Genomic DNA, 18,302 nt, shown 5'->3' with positions numbered 1-18,302 from the left:
AATACTACTGAGAATGGTTGGAGTAATAAATAAAAAAAATAAAAAAATGTAATAATAAAATAAATTAAATGATAACTATTTATATATATTAATTAAAGACATGCCAATCATATTAGTTACACATTTATGAGACCCAAAGAACATGTCTGTTTCAATAAAATATAACTTAAAGATTGGGTTGACCCATAGACTGTATATAGGACTGACCACGAGCGTTTAGATTTATGCATATGCAATTTTCCTAATATAATAAAGAGGTTACATACATTCTTATGTATACATTCAAAGCATAGACTGTATAGTCTGCATAGTCTTTTTTTCACGGTATAATTATTCTTCCAAAAAGCAATTCAAAATAGATGAAGTTATACTTTCTTCTTCACTTTTATAAAATGTGGATTTGTTATCACCATTGTGTTAAAAAAGCATGGCTGCACTAAAGAGGTGTGGGACGGCATGAAGACAATCACCGGCAGTAGCTCCAAGAAGAGGAGCACTGTGGAGGAGGGGGATGAGGAGAGGACCGACCAGTTCAATGACATTTTTAACAGGTTCGACTGTCCTGCCCCCTCTACTGCTCCTTCTGTTTTAAAAAACAGACTTGATAGCGCCTCATCCTCATCATCACCATCACTCCCACCTTCCACAGTCACAACAGTGGCTTGTAGACAAGTGGCTTGTAGCCGCCCCTCACGCCACCATCGCCATCACTTCGGCTCAGGTTAGTGGACAACTAAGGAGGTTCCATCCCAGAAAAGCAGCCGGCCCAGACGGAGTGTCCCCATGATTACTCAGGATCTGTGCTTATGAGCCGGTGGAGCCTCTACAGCATGTATTTAACCTGAGCTTGCAGTGGAAGACAGCCTGCATCATGCCATTCCCTAAGAAGCCACAAGACCATGCAGAGGCTGCTGCTCCATCACATAGGGCCCCAGGTCCGCCACGCTCTCGACCCACTGCAGTTTGTGTACCAGGAGAAGGTTGGGGTGGAAGGCGCCATACTCTACCTGCTCCATCGGACTCTCTCACACTTGGACAGGGGGAATGCTGCTGTGAGGACCATGTTTTTTGACTTTTCCAGTGTATTCAACACCTACCAGCCCCTGTTACTGAAGGACAAGCTAACAGAGATGGGAGTGGACTAACACCTCACCTCATGGATAATGGATAATGGATTATTATTATTATTATTATTATTATTATTATTATTATTATTATTATTAATAAATATCTGCTTTTTTATGGGATGAAACTACTGGATATTGAATTTCCCTTGGGATAAATTAAATATTTATCTCTGTTATGTTTTTATTTTGTTTACGTCCCTCGCTGATGACGTAAGGGGAGGGGTCAAAGGTTAAGTCAGAAGCCGGAGCATGACGGCAAACCAAACATCCCTGTGTGCTCTTCCTGATTAGCTAACGACACACAAAGAATGACCGCCGTGGCTGGTTGTGTATAAAAGCTGCGTTACTATTTTCCGTTGTACCTAGATATCCAGGGGACCGCCGGATGAGGGAGCGTTTACAGGTGAGACGCTAGCTAACAGCTAGCACGTTGTTTGTTTTCGCTCGCTACCTGTCAAACCAGTTGTCAGAGTAGTGACAGCTAATATTTAACATTGTAATCTGTTTTAAGTCGGGGTTTTCCAGATAAACGTGGTTCCGTAATATGTTTACAGACCATGTATGTGAGCATCACAAGTCAACAGTTACTGTCATGTTGTTTTGGTTTACTCAGCAGTAAGTAGCATGCTAATGATGCTAGAAGTTAAGCTAGCTGTCTGACAGCGTCTGACTCCTCTGATTTGACGTACCAGTTAAAGAAAAGAAAGACAAATAAATGAACATAAGAAAATAATAAATAAATAAAATGCAGTTTCGTTGGCGTGATAGACTTCTTTGAACATTAGTGACAAACATATTAAGTTAAACTGTCTGCTGGAATACCTTAAGCCTGAAGCATTTCTGAAAAGATGTTAGAGATGGTTTAAGCTCAGACATGTAACGTTAGATCTGCCATGCTTTTGCCAAAACAGCCACTTGATGGAGGTTAGGCCAGGCCAGGCCAGGTACAGCTAGGGTGGATGTCTTATTATTAAACACAACCAGCTGCAGCAGAATTAATTGATTGGCTTCCCCTTGTTATTGTAGTCCAAATGTATGTTGTAATGTAGACTCACACTGAATAAGACTACATAAATAAGTATGTTTTTTACTACTAATACTATTCAGCTCTTCTTGGATAACTTATCAACATAAGAGTTTAGTGGTTTTCCCTTTAGATTTGATCAGATGAAGTGTTAAAAAATAGTGGCAGTGTTTTCAACGGACATTTGCCCAATATGGGGTAAACATCAGGCATCGGGTGACTTGACGAGTTTCCATAAAGGCCAGAAACATGGAGAACAGGAGTTTTTTTGAGAAGACTTTTCACCACTCATCCAAGTAGCTTCTTCAGTTCTAAGGGACTGGCATAAAGATGAGGTTTAAATGGGAACATCTCATGGGTGTAGCCCATCATAAACTTGCTTGACTCGTTTCTTTTAACGACCAGAAATTGTCATGACTAGTGGCCATTAATCTCTAGATACACCCGATACACGCCTTCTCAAAAAAAAGTCCAGTGGCCTTTCTTAAATGCTTTTTTTTTTTTTTTCCTGGATGACTGAGAACCTTCACAGATGTGTGTGTATATATTTATATGTGTGTATATATATCTTAATGTGATGAACAGTCAACTTATTACTATTATCTTAAAGTTTATATTGTTGTATCACTCAAATGGATATTTACAGCAGTGAAAAACTGATCACAGGTTTATTGTTTCATGGGTAAATTAAACTTGACTGATTGTTGACCACATAGTCTCTGTTTCAGGATGGCAGGAGTGTTCGATATCGATTTGGAGAATGAGGACTTCAGCGACACAGAGGTCTGTATCACATTATTGATAAGACAACAGTTGATCGCTTAATTATACTATTATTCTACTGGTTTAGACGACATAATACCTGTGAGACAGGAATTCATGACTTTGTGTTGTTGATTTGCTGTTTTGTGTCTGTAGGACGATGTGTGCGAGTTCACTGCGACAGAACCAGAGAAGTAAGTTAAAATTATTACAAACAACACAAAACAAAACAAAACCCCCTGTGTCCCACACTGCTCTTCTGTGTTTTGTTCCTCACAGTGTTCAGACAGAGGAGGTGGAGCTGACCAGTGAAAGCGTCAACAGAGATAGTGAGAAAGTTGGACCTGACTGCTTTGAGCTGCTAACTGTGCTTGGAAAAGGAGCCTATGGCAAGGTGTGTGGTTGTGGTTGTACACTTTCCTCTAAATGTTTTTATGACAGACCAGCTAATCTTCTTTTACATCCCTTTTACTACGCTTAATTTTATACATTTTCTCTTTTGCCAAGGTTTTCCAGGTGAGGAAGGTTCAGGGTGCCCAGACGGGGAAAATATTTGCCATGAAAGTTCTGAAAAAGGTGCTCAGTTATTCTGTTTGTTCTCCTTTTTTTTTTTTATATTTTCCCCAGCTTTGTCTCCCTCAGAATTTTAATGTGCCCATTATCACTGCGTCTCTTGCAGGCGAAGATAGTCTGTAATGCTAAAGACACTGCACACACACGAGCAGAGCGGGAGATCCTGGAGACGGTGAGGCACCCGTTCATCGTGGATCTGCTCTACGCCTTCCAGACTGGGGGAAAGCTCTACCTCATCCTGGAGTGTCTGAGTGGTAAGCTGTGGCACTGGTGGATGGAGGGAGGAAGAATACAGGGTTAGGGTTAGGGTTAGGCTGCATGGCCAGATGTGAGGCCTTACCTTCATCCCTTTAGTTTTAGAGTGAAGCCTCATCAGCATCATTGAGTCATGTGTCAATCAGCAGTGTCTGTTTCTTCCATTATTTGTCGAAGTTGAGATTTCATTAACATTCATGGTCTCTTGTTGACCCATCGCTACTTATCTATTTTTTTGTGGACAAACCTTGTTTGAAGAGAAAGTAAGGAATGAGTGAGAGTGAGAGGAATAATGTCTAACACCTCTGTCACCAGGAGGGGAACTGTTCATGCAGCTGGAGAAGGAAGGCATATTCATGGAGGACACTGCCTGGTAAGGATTTGCTGTGATGACGAAATTAAATGGTTTCTGTGGGGTTAGGGCAAACATGTAATTTGGGTCATGGCTCTGAATGAATACTGTGTGTGCGTAGTTTCTATTTAGGAGAGATCACGTTGGCCCTGGGTCACCTCCACTCTAATGGGATCATTTATCGAGACCTGAAGCCTGAAAACATCATGCTCAGTCACCAAGGTAACACACCACATGTTTGTCTAATGCTTTCTACAGACAGGGCTGTGTTACTGTGTAAACGAGTCAGTCAGGTGTGATGGGCTGCTGAGCTAATTGCATGTGGTGGCAATCATCTTTCATCGGGGGGGGCTGAGGACTAGTGGTTAGAGAAGCAGCTTTGAGACCGCAAGGTTACAGGTTCTCATTCCTCCATGTCCGTCTCAGTGAGCTGCCTTGAGTATAGCCTGAAAGATTGTGCTCCGCTAAAGATCTCCTGGCTAATCAAATCGTTTGGGTGGGCTTAATGTGGAGATGGACAGAAGAGTAACATCGTTATAGTCATACATGTCATCTGAGAGCTGTGGAATTAAAACAAAATGGCTCTGATTGGTCGAAGGACTCCCAATTGCATGTAGTTATTTTTAATCTGTGTGTCTGTTGAAGCCCCATAACAGATTCCAAAGGAAGTGTTGCCAGACGATGGCCAGACACGTGGCAACCCACTTGTACACAGTGTACATAGTGCTGTGTGAACAAATGGACGGTTTAGACACAGAGATACAGAGGCTTCATCTCACCTAAACGTTCAAATCCACAAATATTTCCACAACATGATGACCTAGATTGATATAAACTCTCTAGTTTCCTAGCCCCCCAGCTAATAGCTTTTCCCGTTTCCCATTTTGATTGCTGAATAGAGACTACTACCTCCTGCTGGTATCAAGAATTATTTCCTCACAGGCGCTAAACCTATGTACCAGATGGTTGTTGGCTTTAATTTTTGTGGTGTGCAATTTTTTGGGCCAGACACTGGAGATGTGAGGCGATGTCGGCCAGCATAGCTCTTAGTTCTTGGATGTTGGCTTTGAAATAAGAATAGGAACAGAAACATCTACATTTATTAAATTAAAATTTAGCTCTTAAAAGACATTAACTTTGGGATGTTTCCATTTTTGTGTACAAGTGGTTTGTTTGGATTGGTTCCTGATTTACATCATGGTTAAAACATCATGATTACTCATTATAAAGCTGCAGCCTCTCACTGATGATGCTGATAATGTTGCTGCTGTGAGGTACAATCAAGCCTGCTCCCAGTAGATGACACACACACACATACACACACACACACACACACACACACACATGCACACACACACACACTGGGCAATCCCAACAATATTAATATCTGAATATATTTTATTTTTCCTCCTGTGTGTACCGTCCTTAAACTGTTTGCTGCTGCAACGCTGCAAACTTCCCCGGTGTGGGATTTATAAAGGATTATCTTATATCATCTTATTTTCTGTGTCACTTCAGTATCATTTGTCTGTTCTCAGGACACATCAAGCTGACTGACTTTGGCCTCTGTAAGGAGTCAATTCATGATGGAACCGTCACGCACACCTTCTGCGGCACCATAGAATACATGTGGGTAACATCAAATATTATACTTGTGCATTTATTTAAAGTCACGTACGTGGTACGTATCTGTGAGTTGTAAAAGTAAGTGAACCCTTGTGTTCAGTATCTGGTGTGCATTCTGTATTTTTCTTTTTTCCTCCTTTAACGTCTTCACTGTCCTCTGTCCCAGGGCTCCAGAGATTCTGACCAGGTCGGGTCATAACAGAGCAGTTGACTGGTGGAGCCTCGGAGCCCTGATGTACGACATGATGACTGGATCGGTAAGCTGAAACTAGTAATTACGAGGAAACCGTGTCAGGAGATGGTCATGGGCTGTGGACCTTTTCACTTATTTTCTGATATTTCCTGGGATAATCTCTGTTGAGTTGTGGCTGATTTAAGTGTAATGAGAATTTAATTATACTGTAGAGGTTAACCATTCACACTTGCACCCCACCCACGGACAGTTGAGGATCACCAATGAACCTAACTTGCATGTCTATGTGAGAGGAAACACAGCAGACACAGGGAGAACATGGAAACAAAACTTTATAGGTCTTTTATAGACCTTTTATAGGTCCCACAAATGAGTTGGTGCTTGTTAAGCCTCAGAGCGTGCTTAAGAAACTAAATCAAATCTTGTAGTTTTGTTCTATCATTAAGATTCTTTGTTACACATTAGAGAAATCAGTACTGCTCAGTGTTCGCTGTTTTTTTTTTTTTTTTTTCCACCAGCCTCCGTTCACGGCTGAAAACAGGAAGAAGACCATCGATAAGATCTTGAAATGTAAACTCAATCTTCCCCCATATCTGACGATTGACGCCAGAGACCTGATCAAGAAGGTCTGTAACGGACCACAATCGCAAGTCTTTGTGAAAAATATTTTGTTTATGCAAAAAGAAAACATTAATAGAAGTATAATCCAGTATTATATCGGATAGAATAAACTGACCTGAACTCTATGAAGAGTTAGTTTATAGCTCCACATATTTTCAGTTTAACCGCCCTGACAGTGTTTTCTTCTTCACTACGGCCTTCAGTGAGTTTTGTGTTTGTTGCTTGTCTTTAACATAAACGGGTTCTGGATGTTTTAAACCACATAAATAATGAACTGAAACTTTATAAATCACACACCAAAAGTGCTTGGTTTTAATCAGTTCATTAAAGTCAGACACATGTTTGTGCTTAGGTGTAATTTTCTTATCAGATCTATCGGTCCAAATCACATTAGGTCAGCTAAAAATGATCTAAATAAACTTTATCGGTTTACTAATCCATGACGGTAGTAATGGAGTTGTGTTGAGATAGGTTTCTGGTTACACAGTCAGGAATTAACCCTCAGTCATTTACATCAAACAACTTAAACTTCATCTTCTGTAAACGCTAGTTGATGTGAAGGGTCGCGGGGTCTGCTGGAGCCAATCCCAGCTGTCACAATTTAAACTTAAAATTTACAAATTAGGAGATTAATTTAGAATCATCAAAATCAGTAACCAGAAAAACAAACGTAACTTTTTTCAGATATTTTGTCATCTCATAAGAAATCTGTCTTGAAAGAAAATTATTTAATATCAGTTAGTCTGTTCCAGGTTAATATGACCGCTCACTAGAGTTATTGGTTGCAGATTATTATATTTGGAAACAAAAACCCACAACCATCTGTCTTTATACTGACGCGCTCCGCTCTCGTGTTTTTCCAGCTGTTGAAGAAGAATCCAGCTCAAAGACTGGGCTCTAGTAAAGCAGACTGTGCTGATATCCAGGTAACCGTTTCATTCACACACATTCTCCCATCATGTTCGCTGTGTACCTGCTTTCCTGTTACTCAATAAGCCGGCTGGCGAGTGTTAACGGCAATGAACATGATTTACAATGGGAACAGTGGCTGCGTTTATATGGACCCTGGTATTCCTCTATTTATCAGAATAAAACCGCCTCATGTAACCACCACTGTGTTTGGGGGCGAGTAAACACATATATCTGATCAGATCATTCTGTTTAGCCTCCATGGAAACAATTATCTCATGGGTGGCCTGCTTTTAGGTGAGGGAGATTAGCAGATTGCCTGGAAATGTTCAATTTTGAAGGTTAGGATTAAAATGCTGCACGCCTCCTGTAAGAGAAACAAAAGAGACATGAACTTGCAGGTAATAAAAGAAGATGTGTTCTTTACAGAAACATCCCTTCTTCAAGCACGTCAACTGGGACGACCTACTGCACAAGAGAGTGGAGCCACCGTATAAACCACAGCTGGTATCACTGTTTTCCTTTTGCCCTCACTCAAACACATTTTCTTACATTGTATTGCATCTTAAATTGAATAAATCTTTCCCTTCAAATCGTTGTTTTCTTTCTGCAGCATTCGGACGAGGATGTGAGTCAGTTTGACACCAGGTTTACCCGACAGACGCCGGTGGACAGTCCAGATGACACTACGCTCAGTCACAGTGCTGAGCTCGCCTTCGCTGTGAGATTCTTTTTCTTATACGACTTCTTAAAGTTTATATTAAGGCTAGAAACTGCACTTAACTGGCAATAAAACATTAGTATTGTTTCTGGTTATTTTCCAAAGGTTCTTTTACGGTCTTCTGTGTTATCACTGGAAAGAAAACACATCTGTTTCAATGTGTTTATCAGCAGCATGGTAAAAGTTCTCCATCTATTACTGACTGCAGAGTGATCTTTTTCCTTCAGGGTTTCACCTACGTGGCTCCATCGGTCCTAGAGAGTCTAAAAGAAGGCTTCTCGTTCGAGCCCCGGACGCGTCCTGTACGCCGACACAACAGCAGCCCACGCACACCCATCAGGTAACACAAACACACTGCGTGTTGAAGACAAAAGCAGAGCATGATGTGTGCCACAAAAGACACAAAACACCAAAATCCTGCAAAGCACAGCAAAAAGTCAAAGCTGTTAAAGCCGCATGTCACTAGGCAAAAAAAGCTATTCAGATATATAGAAACAAACAAGTGGCTCTCAGGTTACCAGACAGATGTAAACAGGCAAAAATCCTCCAAATAAAATCATTGAGAAACATTCACAATCAGTTGATGGTCCAGAAAATCAGCCCTGAAATGATCCTGTTCTCCAGCGACTAATAACGAGACCATTTGTGTAACGCTGCCCAGAATAGCAAAGAAAAAGCTTTATTTCAAAACCAAACTTTTGAACCTTCACCCATAAGGCAGCAACTTGACTGTGTTAAATGAATTATCTCATTTATAGAGCTAGAATGGCCAAAAATATTTAATTTGATACAAAGCAGCAAATATTGTCTTAACACAGAGATGTTATTCCAAGCTGTAAAACTCCATCTACATATCTTACTCATCCATCTCAGTGGCTGACAGTTTCTAGAGGATGTTCCAGGCTCTGGCTGCCTAAATTACGGTGTTGTACACCGATCAGCCGCAACATTAAAACCACTGATAGGAGAAGTGAATAACATTGGTCATCAGTTTGAGCCACTACACTTTTCATTAACATTCATGGATTCTCATGAGCACATCACTGCTAGTCTCTTCCTGAAGGCATGTCTCTTTAGGGCAATCAGATGTGTCATTAATGATGAAATGATAAATTAAATACCTTTTATTTATTTCCTTTACCTCCATCATGTATTTCTTGTTTTTTCTTCTTCTCAGTCCTCTGACGTTTTCCCCTGCGGGACTGTTTAAGTCCAGCATCGACGGAGAGCCGGACCTTTTCTCTCCCACCTCTCCTACACCGGCGGCTCCGGTCTCTGTGGCGCTGGAGAACGGAGGCGCCAGCCGGCCGATCAAGACCCCTTCCAGGAATAAAAAGCAGAAGGGACACCGGAGATGAAGAGAAAATCTTCAGAGATCTAACCTCAGTCAGGTTATTGTATTCTATAGTGTACACTCGACGTTGAGGTGCGGAGGCTTTGAAGTGTTGTGTTTTTGATGGTATCATGCTTATTGAAGTGGTTTAATGAGAAGCCAAAACCATCAGTGGGAAGTTGGCAGCATTTCCTGTTTGTCTCCACATCCATGCCTTTATACAGATTTCACTGGATCAACAGGGGATGTTTAGGGACAGCCTCTGTTTGATCACTTTACTTCATAAAGCTTTAATTTACAGCTCCATACTTCTGTCACACTGTGGCACTGATGTATAGAGAACAGTAACCTATATAAAATAACTCCCCCAGATATTTGTAGACAGACGCCAACAGAAACACAGATTCTCCTCCACCAACCTCTCTAAAGGAGCAGTCGAGGTCAAGTAAATGATTGACTGACTGGTAACAGAGTTCCATCTTGTATGAACATGGCGGTATAATTAAAGCCAAGGAAAGCCGTGATATGGTTTGGGGGGTTTAATTAGTTCATCAGCCTCGCAAAGAAGTCTGTTATCACCGGCTGACGTTTTAATTAGAGAACTGATGAAGTCCTGATTCAGTCCCATTAAGGTGGAAGCGTGGAGCTGACCTTCAGGCGGCAGCTTGTCAGGTACTTTGAGGTAGGACAAAATCTACTGGATGAAATGCCACAGCGCACTTATGATAACGTACTCATCAATGTCGCATTAGATTTTACGTGAAAATTTATATGAAACGAGGGACCTTTATCAAAGGCTGTGTTTCCATGGACGAAAGTATTCCACTAAACTGAATAAAACTAAAACGCTGATCTCCTAATAATGACGCAAACACTTGATCTGATGGTTTCTCTCTGGTTGGAGTAAATCCATTCTTTCTGAGCATGTTTGCTCCACGTAGGGTAAACATCAGGTCACGAGCGTCAACATGGAGGAAGAAAAAAAAACAGTTTAAACAAGTGCTTGAAAAGATGGACAAAGCCAGAATCCATGTGGACAGCAATGTTGGAAAACGTGGAGATGAAGTCCATCCTTCATCTCCTTCTCCTCCTCCTCCTTCTCCTTCTGTATCCTCCTTCCTTTCCTCCTCTTCCTCATCCTTCTGTATCGTCCTTCCGTTCCTCCTTCTCCTTGCCCCATTTCTCCTTCTGCTCGTTCTGTCTCCACCTCCCTATATTTCCAGCAGATTTGATGCTCCACATGTTATCAGTAAAGTTCTACCGTGATTAATGTTTTGGGGCACGTAAACACACATGTCTGATCAGATCATTTTATGTATCATCCATGATCAGAATGATTGATCTGGTCGGAGCTATATTGTCCATGTAAACATAGCCTTACATAGCGTTGCTTATTTCTCTGAATGTCTACTGCCAAAGCCGTTTACACAGACTCTCCTCATATTGCACACCTGGTTCAGGTTGTAATATTCTTTTCGCAGAGGAAAACATGTGCTCACATAAGTCCATATAATCAGTACGATGCACGGCGGTGCTATAAATTTATTTTTTGTTACCAAACAAAAGCTATTTTTACACATGGCACATAGGTCAACTAGTTTTAATAAAAAAAGTATTTTAAAGTGGCTCTAATTCAGCACTGGAAGGTTATAATGTATTTATAGATTGAGAAAATTCAAATCCAGACACTCTGTCTGTTCAATAGAAAAACGGTGACAGAATAAGTTCCAAATATTACAAATTCCCGTAGGATAACAGACAGTGTTGGGTGTTTGCGTCCTTCAGAATTTTCTACATTTCTGCATAAAAATGACTCAAGACTTCAGCGTCCTGACAGTAGACAATGAGAACCCAATCAAACAAGTGATACTGAAATGTTATGCTTTTGTGTTTGTTTGATCAAGAAAATGAATCATGTGTAAATAAGGGGTAAAAGTGCACTTGAGGAATTACAAGTTAATTTCAAGGCCAAATTAGAGTGCATCTGTTCAGACGCGTTTCCAATCGATGTAATGAAACTCAGGTGTCTTTCAGTACCCTGCTTTGTTTAAAGAAATCAGGGCTTTGTCACAGTTTGACCTCCACAACACATGTTTGTGGAAGTGACAAAGGAGCTTTCTGAAGACCACGGAAAAAGAGTTGTTGTTGTTGTTGTTGTTGTTGTTGCTGCTCATCAGGCAACAACAACAACTGTCTACTCCACTTAAAGGAGAAAACCTCAAACAGATTTATATCAGTCCGAGGCTAAACAGTTTGTATGTAGAATAAAGAATGTATTACACCACCTGTTTTTAAAAAATAAATAAATAAATCCTTTGCATTGTACAGGGATCGAATCAGTGTTACCTCAATAAATAATTAATAATGAAATGAGTTATCATGTGAATAAATGACGATATAATATCGAATCAATCCATGAAATTGTGAAATCACCCAACACATGTTTGGCTGGATACAACTGCTGTACTGGAATCACGTTCAGTACAGACGTCATTTATGGTTCCTGGAGGATGAACTCTAATATGTTTTCTTTTTTTTTTTCTCCATCTCTTCAGATGCATAGTCACAAAACTTTGCTCAGACATTCATGGTCTTCAGAGGATGAATCCCTCTGTCTTTTGTTCTCTGGTGCCATAGCGAGGTTCACTTTTGAGCTTTAGCAGTGAAATATCTCATTAATGTTAATGACTGATGGATGGATCAATAAATCAGATACCGACATTCATGTTCTCAGGAACCCCTCGGTCTCTAAAGACTCCTGGTTCTGATCCAGGTTTCCATTTCAATTCAAATTTTCCATCAGCCTCAACTACACCGCTCTAAACATCTGGTAAACATTCCCCGCTAAACATTGCCATCATGATGTTAGCATTTGGCCTGTAGCATGGCTGGGAATTGGATTATTTTCACCGTTTTCATGGTTTTATATTTATTATTCATGTGACTGGACTCCTTTGTTCTCCAAAGATTTGCGCTGCTGTTGTTTTATTTATTCATTTTTTTTTTTTTTTTTGGAAGAAGATTCCTGTTTTCTTGCTCAAAAGACACATACAGTCTTCCTCCCTACCTCCACCAGCCTTCCTTCATTAGCACTGAACTCACAGTCTGCTAACACTGTTGTACTCTGAAGAACTGTTTAAACTGCACACAGTCGTATTGCAAAGCTGTTTTTATTTCATGAAATATTCTGAAGCAAAGGTTTTGTTGTTGTTGTTGTTTTGATTTATTTACATAATTAATAACTATTACTGCCTGATATATGCAGCTTTATGAAAAGGATTCTTCATCTCTGTTTCTTCTTATTTGGACTGAGTGGATTTACTGCTTGTTTTTGTGATTTTCTTTTTCTTCTAACTGATGAATGTGTTAAGAATAAAAGTGAGCTTAATTCATGTTTGCGATTCTCTGGTTTCTGTTATACGGACAGTTGAGCACAGCATGTTGAGTTGCATCACCGGGAATCAGTGTCACAATTGTTTCTCATGTCATCTAGATCAATTTCTTATTACGCAAAAAAAAACGCTTTCTAAGATATATAGTTTTTAATGGGTTAAGGCATTAGAATTTGTCACTCTCTAAATCTTTTCCATCTTTTAAAAACTTTCCTTCACTTCGACTGTCGTCACAGATGGTGGAAGTGACAGCGTGACAAATGAAATGCAGACTTTGCTGTGTTTTGACGCAGGCTTCGAGAGGGACCCGTGATTACGTAGAGGGAAAGAAAACCCGGCGCGTGAGACAGTCAGTGGAGAGGTGCAGCAATCAGGAGGTGCGTTCGCAAAGTCAGTGTCGGGTATTTAAAAAAAAGTCAGCAGTAATTAAAGCAGCATGCTATCAGGAAGCATCATTAACCAAAAAAAAAGAGAAGAAGCTGTTGATGAAAACAGAGGAAATGGGTCATTATCCAGGATGGGTGCCTCTTTAAATATTCAAACTTTTTATTCAGCTTGTTTCACTGATACAAAACCACAGGCCAATGCAGATCTGATGAACTGAAATTGGATTTCACTGACTTTTAATATAAATGAACTGCATCTTACTCCAACATTAAAACAATCAGCAGCTTTTTAACTTAGGGTTAGGGTAACAAATTACTGTGCAAGATACCAAGGATAAAGCTGAAGTAATTAATGAGTTTATATTATTTTATTTTACTAATAGTTACTGTATTACTGCATACAAAGAAGAACATAAAGAGCACAGTGAAACCAATGAAAATAAAACAACATTAACAGACTGGGTCAGTGAGGTTAGAAAAAGAAGTGACGATAACAGTTGTTTCATTCAGACCGTTTCTGCTGCTTTTATGAATTATTTATAGGTCAGAATGAATTTATTTATATAAAAGACAATTATTTTTTCTGTGATTGTGCAGTAATCATTGAGAGAGCACTTCCATCGGGTGTCCACTTGTTGATTTTTCCAGCGCTCATTAGAGGGGGCTCTTGTACAACCCTGTACCTTACTTACAAGTTACATAAGGTTTAATTTTTTTAAAAATTTTTTCATAAATATAAGTGGAGAGGAGCCTCTGTGTAAAGTTGACTTGCCCGGTTTCCCACACTTTAGATTTTGTTCTGACATATGGCATAGAAACTGGATTTGATAGTATTTCCCTACAACTCTTATGTTCTTATGATCTAATAGTGGATTCCATAGCAATTGCAAAGACATTTCCTTACCGTAAATGGCTCTCTAATGATGCTGCCACTATAGATATAAGGAGGTAATTCCTTTATTATTTACTTCAGTGCCTTTTGAGAATATCCTCGGCAAAAGCTACTCAAAGTTTACTCCAGCACAAATTGATTATTTTGTTGACACAGCTGAATCAGCCTGGAAAGAAGAAGAAGAAAGAAAGCCCTCACTGATGTTCAAATGCCACATTATTCGTCATTAACGGAAGAAAACAACAACAACCCCAGATTTCTTTTCAGCACTGTAGTCAGGCTAAACAAGAGTCACAGCTCTACTGAGCCATCTATTCCTTTAGACTCAGTAGTAATGACTTCATGACTTTCTTTGTCAACATTATTGTAGGCAATAGAAAAAAACTGTGAGGCATCCTTCCGACAGCTGTTAAAGAAGTAAGAATATTGGCATTAAAAGCATCTGCAGGACATAATCCACTGTACCGCTTAAATGTATTTGCACTTCTCACCCCAAAATGACTCAAAACATGAAACAAACTTTTTTGCATATTTGCTTATTCAGTAAAAAAAATCAATAGTCAATATTACATATCTGTGAGATGCAAAAGTAAGAGCACCTCCAGGAAGTTAAGTTCAAGGTGAAATTAAAGTCCATCTGTTCAGAAGTGTGTCCAATCAGTGTAACAAAACAGAGGTGTTCAGTGGCCAGTTTTGTTAAAATAAATAAAGAATTAAACACAGTCTGATTTTCAGAACACGTGTTTGTGGATGTGTATAATGGCAAGGACTAAGGAGCTGTCTGAGGACCTCAGAAAAAGAGTTGTCATTGGCTGGAAAGGCTGGACCAATCACAAAACCACATAACCATTTCTTAAGAATCTGGAATCCACAGTCAGATAGATTGGGAACAAATGGAGATTTAAGACGGTTAACCGACAAGAATCACCCCAAAAGCAAGGTGCATAGTAGTTGTGTGTGGCAAGGACGAAGCCACTGCTCTCCAGAAAGAAAAAATCTGCCTGTCTGCAGTTTACTAAACATCATGTGGACAGGCCACAAACCTTTGTGGACAGATGAGACCAAAGTAGAATTGTTTGGTTTAAATGAGAGGCATCATGTTTGGGGACAAAACTGCATTCCAGCATGTGAACCTCGTCTGTGAAACACGGGGGTGGTAATGTCCTTATTTGGACATTGTTTTGCTGCATCTGGGATGGTTTGTCATCGTTGATGGACCAATGAATTCTGAATTATACCAGTGAACTCTGAAAGAAAATGTCAGGACATGTATCTGTGAGCTGAATCTTAAGAAAGAAGAGGTCTTTAAGATGAGATGGAGCTGGGGCTTTAAGGGCCTTGTACGTAAGACGGATTTTGAATTCTATTCTGGAGCCAATATGATCTCTCTTGCCAGTTCCTGTGAATGCTCTAGCTGCAGCATTTTAAAGCAATTGCAGGCTTTTTAGAGACCTATTTGGACAAGCTGATAACAAAGCATTACAGTAAATCAGCCTGGAAAAAAAACAGCTAGTTTTTGGGACAGGATGTTCCTAATTTGACTATATTATGCAAGTGAAAGAAGCAGTACTTGTTTTATGTGCAAATTAAAGGACATATCCAAATATCAAATACCACCCTGAGGTACCTCACAGTAGTGCGATGTAATGTCACCCAGAAATGATATGTTTTATATGACTTCATAGGTTGCAAATTTATTTAATGATGCAGTATTTTCTAATAATATTGCCTGAGGGAAGCATGTATAATATGAAAACTATTGGTCCGAGCACAGATCCCTGTTGAACTCCTCATAAGTTAGTTTTGTATAAGTGGAAGAATCATTGTTCACATGAAAAAACTGGAATCTGACTGAAACTGAGGCACATATTCTGTTAATAAAGCATACATTTATCTGGTATTAATATGGAGGTGTTAATTTGTGGGAAGAATTCTGACTTGGGATGGGGTCTAATAGACAAGTTGATGGTTTAGATGCTGTAGTTATTGAAGTTAGCTCAGAAAGATCTATTTTTCAAATATACATAGGTTTTTACAGGCTGCCAACATTACTTTAATATGATATCTATCGTTTGAGTTAGTATTGGGCGAGATTTCTCCAAGTTATATTGTATGGAAATCATATTTAGTTCATTTTCACTACTATTAAATAAAATAATTAAATGGGTAAGATTTTAAATGATTCAAATCAGAATTTGAATTTCCTTTACTGACTTTTGAATTCAAACGTGTTGAGTCACATTATAAACATCAGGAATGAGTTCTGGGACCGTATTTCAACCATACACCATGCTGTGCAACAAAGACTACTTAGTGACATTGTTTTTTTCACAGAGAGAAATGACTACAATATCTACAGTAAACACCTTAAAGTGCAGCTTTTAAATCAACCTGACTTCTGCTGTGACCTTCACCGACTGATTAGCTTCATATTTACTTCGTTTCCCAGCAGCCGAAGTCAGCAGGTGCTACTTCAGGTCACTGACTCACGTCATCACCTCAGTCTGTTCTGCTCATGTTCATAGTTTAAACTTAAATCTCTTGGCAAGCATTATGTCTTTGGGTTTCCTTTGAGACATCCTGGAACCAATTTCATTCCAGGTACTCTGGGAACAGTTTGAACAAAAGCTGATAAACTGATATGTGAATGTAGATATGACGATTAGTTTATCAGAAGCACGTTAAGAACACATCAGAATGAAACGTGGCCATATATAATGAGAGAGTATAAATTCTAGAGGAATTTGAATCCTCCTCATGAAAGACCTCCCTCTCACTAGAACCAGGTAAGACATTCAGTCCTCACCATCAGAACTTTAACAAGTGACACTTAAATGCTGAGCAATGAACATTTTGTTAAATTGCAGGAGCGCTCTGTTTGCCGCCATGAAGTCGTCTCTTGTCCTCTGTGCTCTCCTGGGCGTTCTCCTCTCTGTCAGGGCTGCAGCAGGTAGAGCTTCACACATCCACCTCCACAACTGTCACCGTGCTTCAGTTCTGTCTATACAGAAAATGCATTTGAGGGCATATAACAGACAAATTCAGCTCATTGTTTTGGTTTTCTGGTGAGCATTCTTTGGATAAAATTTAGATAAACCCACAGTATGCTAGTATCTCACCACAGACTGGCAAAACTACCCACTAGGTTGTTGTGTCAGCAGCTAAAGACATTTTCCTCTGCTGAATGGATCTAGAGGTGACTGTTCTGCCATGCTATGCAGAAAATAAGCTGATATAGCCTTTGGACCTGCAGCATAAAACTAAGCTGATTATTCCGTTTAATTTTTTTTGCCCCTGGTTCAAAAGTCTAAAGCCAAAATCTGCTGAAGAACATCTCATTGGTGCCTCTTTGCAGTGATGTAGAAATTAGTTTTATATATTATTTTTAAACCACGTAGGCTCAGTGACAAACACAGCCACTGAGCCTACAAGAGGAGGCGCATCTCCAAGTGCACCAGCTATTTTGGTTCATGCAGGTGGAGCTGGTGAAGGAAAAATCAGAGGCCGTGATTATTAATTAATTAACATTTAATTAGTACAATAGCAAAAGAAATATAAATGAATCCTGTGATTAATCATTTACAGTATTTGGATGTCACAAAGAGACAGGAGTCTGTGTGATGTGTGGTTACTTTGCAGCAAGTGGTTAACATGGGAATTAATGAAGTTAAACTCAGTAGATGCTGAGCTGCCAGGCAACTGTGTGTATCTAGAAGCCATGGAAGCTAACAATTAGACACCTTAATGTAGAAAATATAAAGACATAACAAAAGGATGAAGCCGTTGTGAATGTCAACATTTTCAATTCAATTGAAATTGAAAAACTCTATACGACTAAATTATAGGCGGTTTATACTTCTGCGTTAAGTTGACGCAGAGGCTACGGCGACAACGCAGACCCCTACACAGACCCTAGCGCCGTAGCTAACGTGCGCCTCCCCAGAAATGTAACTATGTGCCGCCGCGACGCAGAGTGCAACAGCTTTGATTGGTCTGCTCGGTAGTAGCGTGTTTCCGCTTTAGTATTCCTTCACGATGCGATATGATGGAACACATCGAGGAAAGGTTAACTGAGGAGGTTTGGAGATACAAACATTTGTATGACTTGTCTTTGGCAAAATTTTGGCGGGATTTCG

General features: G+C 39.8%; 1 protein-coding gene across 1 annotated transcript; it reads left to right on the top strand.

Annotated features, from left to right (window-relative positions):
• The first annotated feature begins 1,342 nt into the window (after nucleotides 1-1,342).
• LOC311499983 (ribosomal protein S6 kinase beta-2-like) lies at nucleotides 1,343-12,963 on the top strand. The gene is made up of 16 exons (XM_084561141.1): nucleotides 1,343-1,530; nucleotides 2,880-2,934; nucleotides 3,070-3,107; nucleotides 3,193-3,307; nucleotides 3,421-3,489; nucleotides 3,593-3,740; nucleotides 4,057-4,114; nucleotides 4,215-4,315; nucleotides 5,632-5,722; nucleotides 5,886-5,976; nucleotides 6,431-6,538; nucleotides 7,397-7,459; nucleotides 7,872-7,949; nucleotides 8,056-8,163; nucleotides 8,391-8,503; nucleotides 9,341-12,963. The coding sequence occupies exons 2-16, from the start codon at nucleotides 2,881-2,883 to the stop codon at nucleotides 9,519-9,521; spliced, it is 1,416 nt and encodes a 471-aa protein (XP_084417267.1). The 5' UTR covers nucleotides 1,343-1,530; nucleotide 2,880; the 3' UTR covers nucleotides 9,522-12,963.
• The last annotated feature ends 5,339 nt before the right edge of the window (nucleotides 12,964-18,302 follow it).

Source organism: Chelon labrosus (genome assembly GCF_963514085.1).
Source record: "Chelon labrosus genome assembly, chromosome: 2".
In the NCBI taxonomy this organism is placed as follows: Eukaryota; Metazoa; Chordata; class Actinopteri; order Mugiliformes; family Mugilidae; genus Chelon; species Chelon labrosus.
This window is presented reverse-complemented; position numbering and strand designations above follow the sequence as displayed.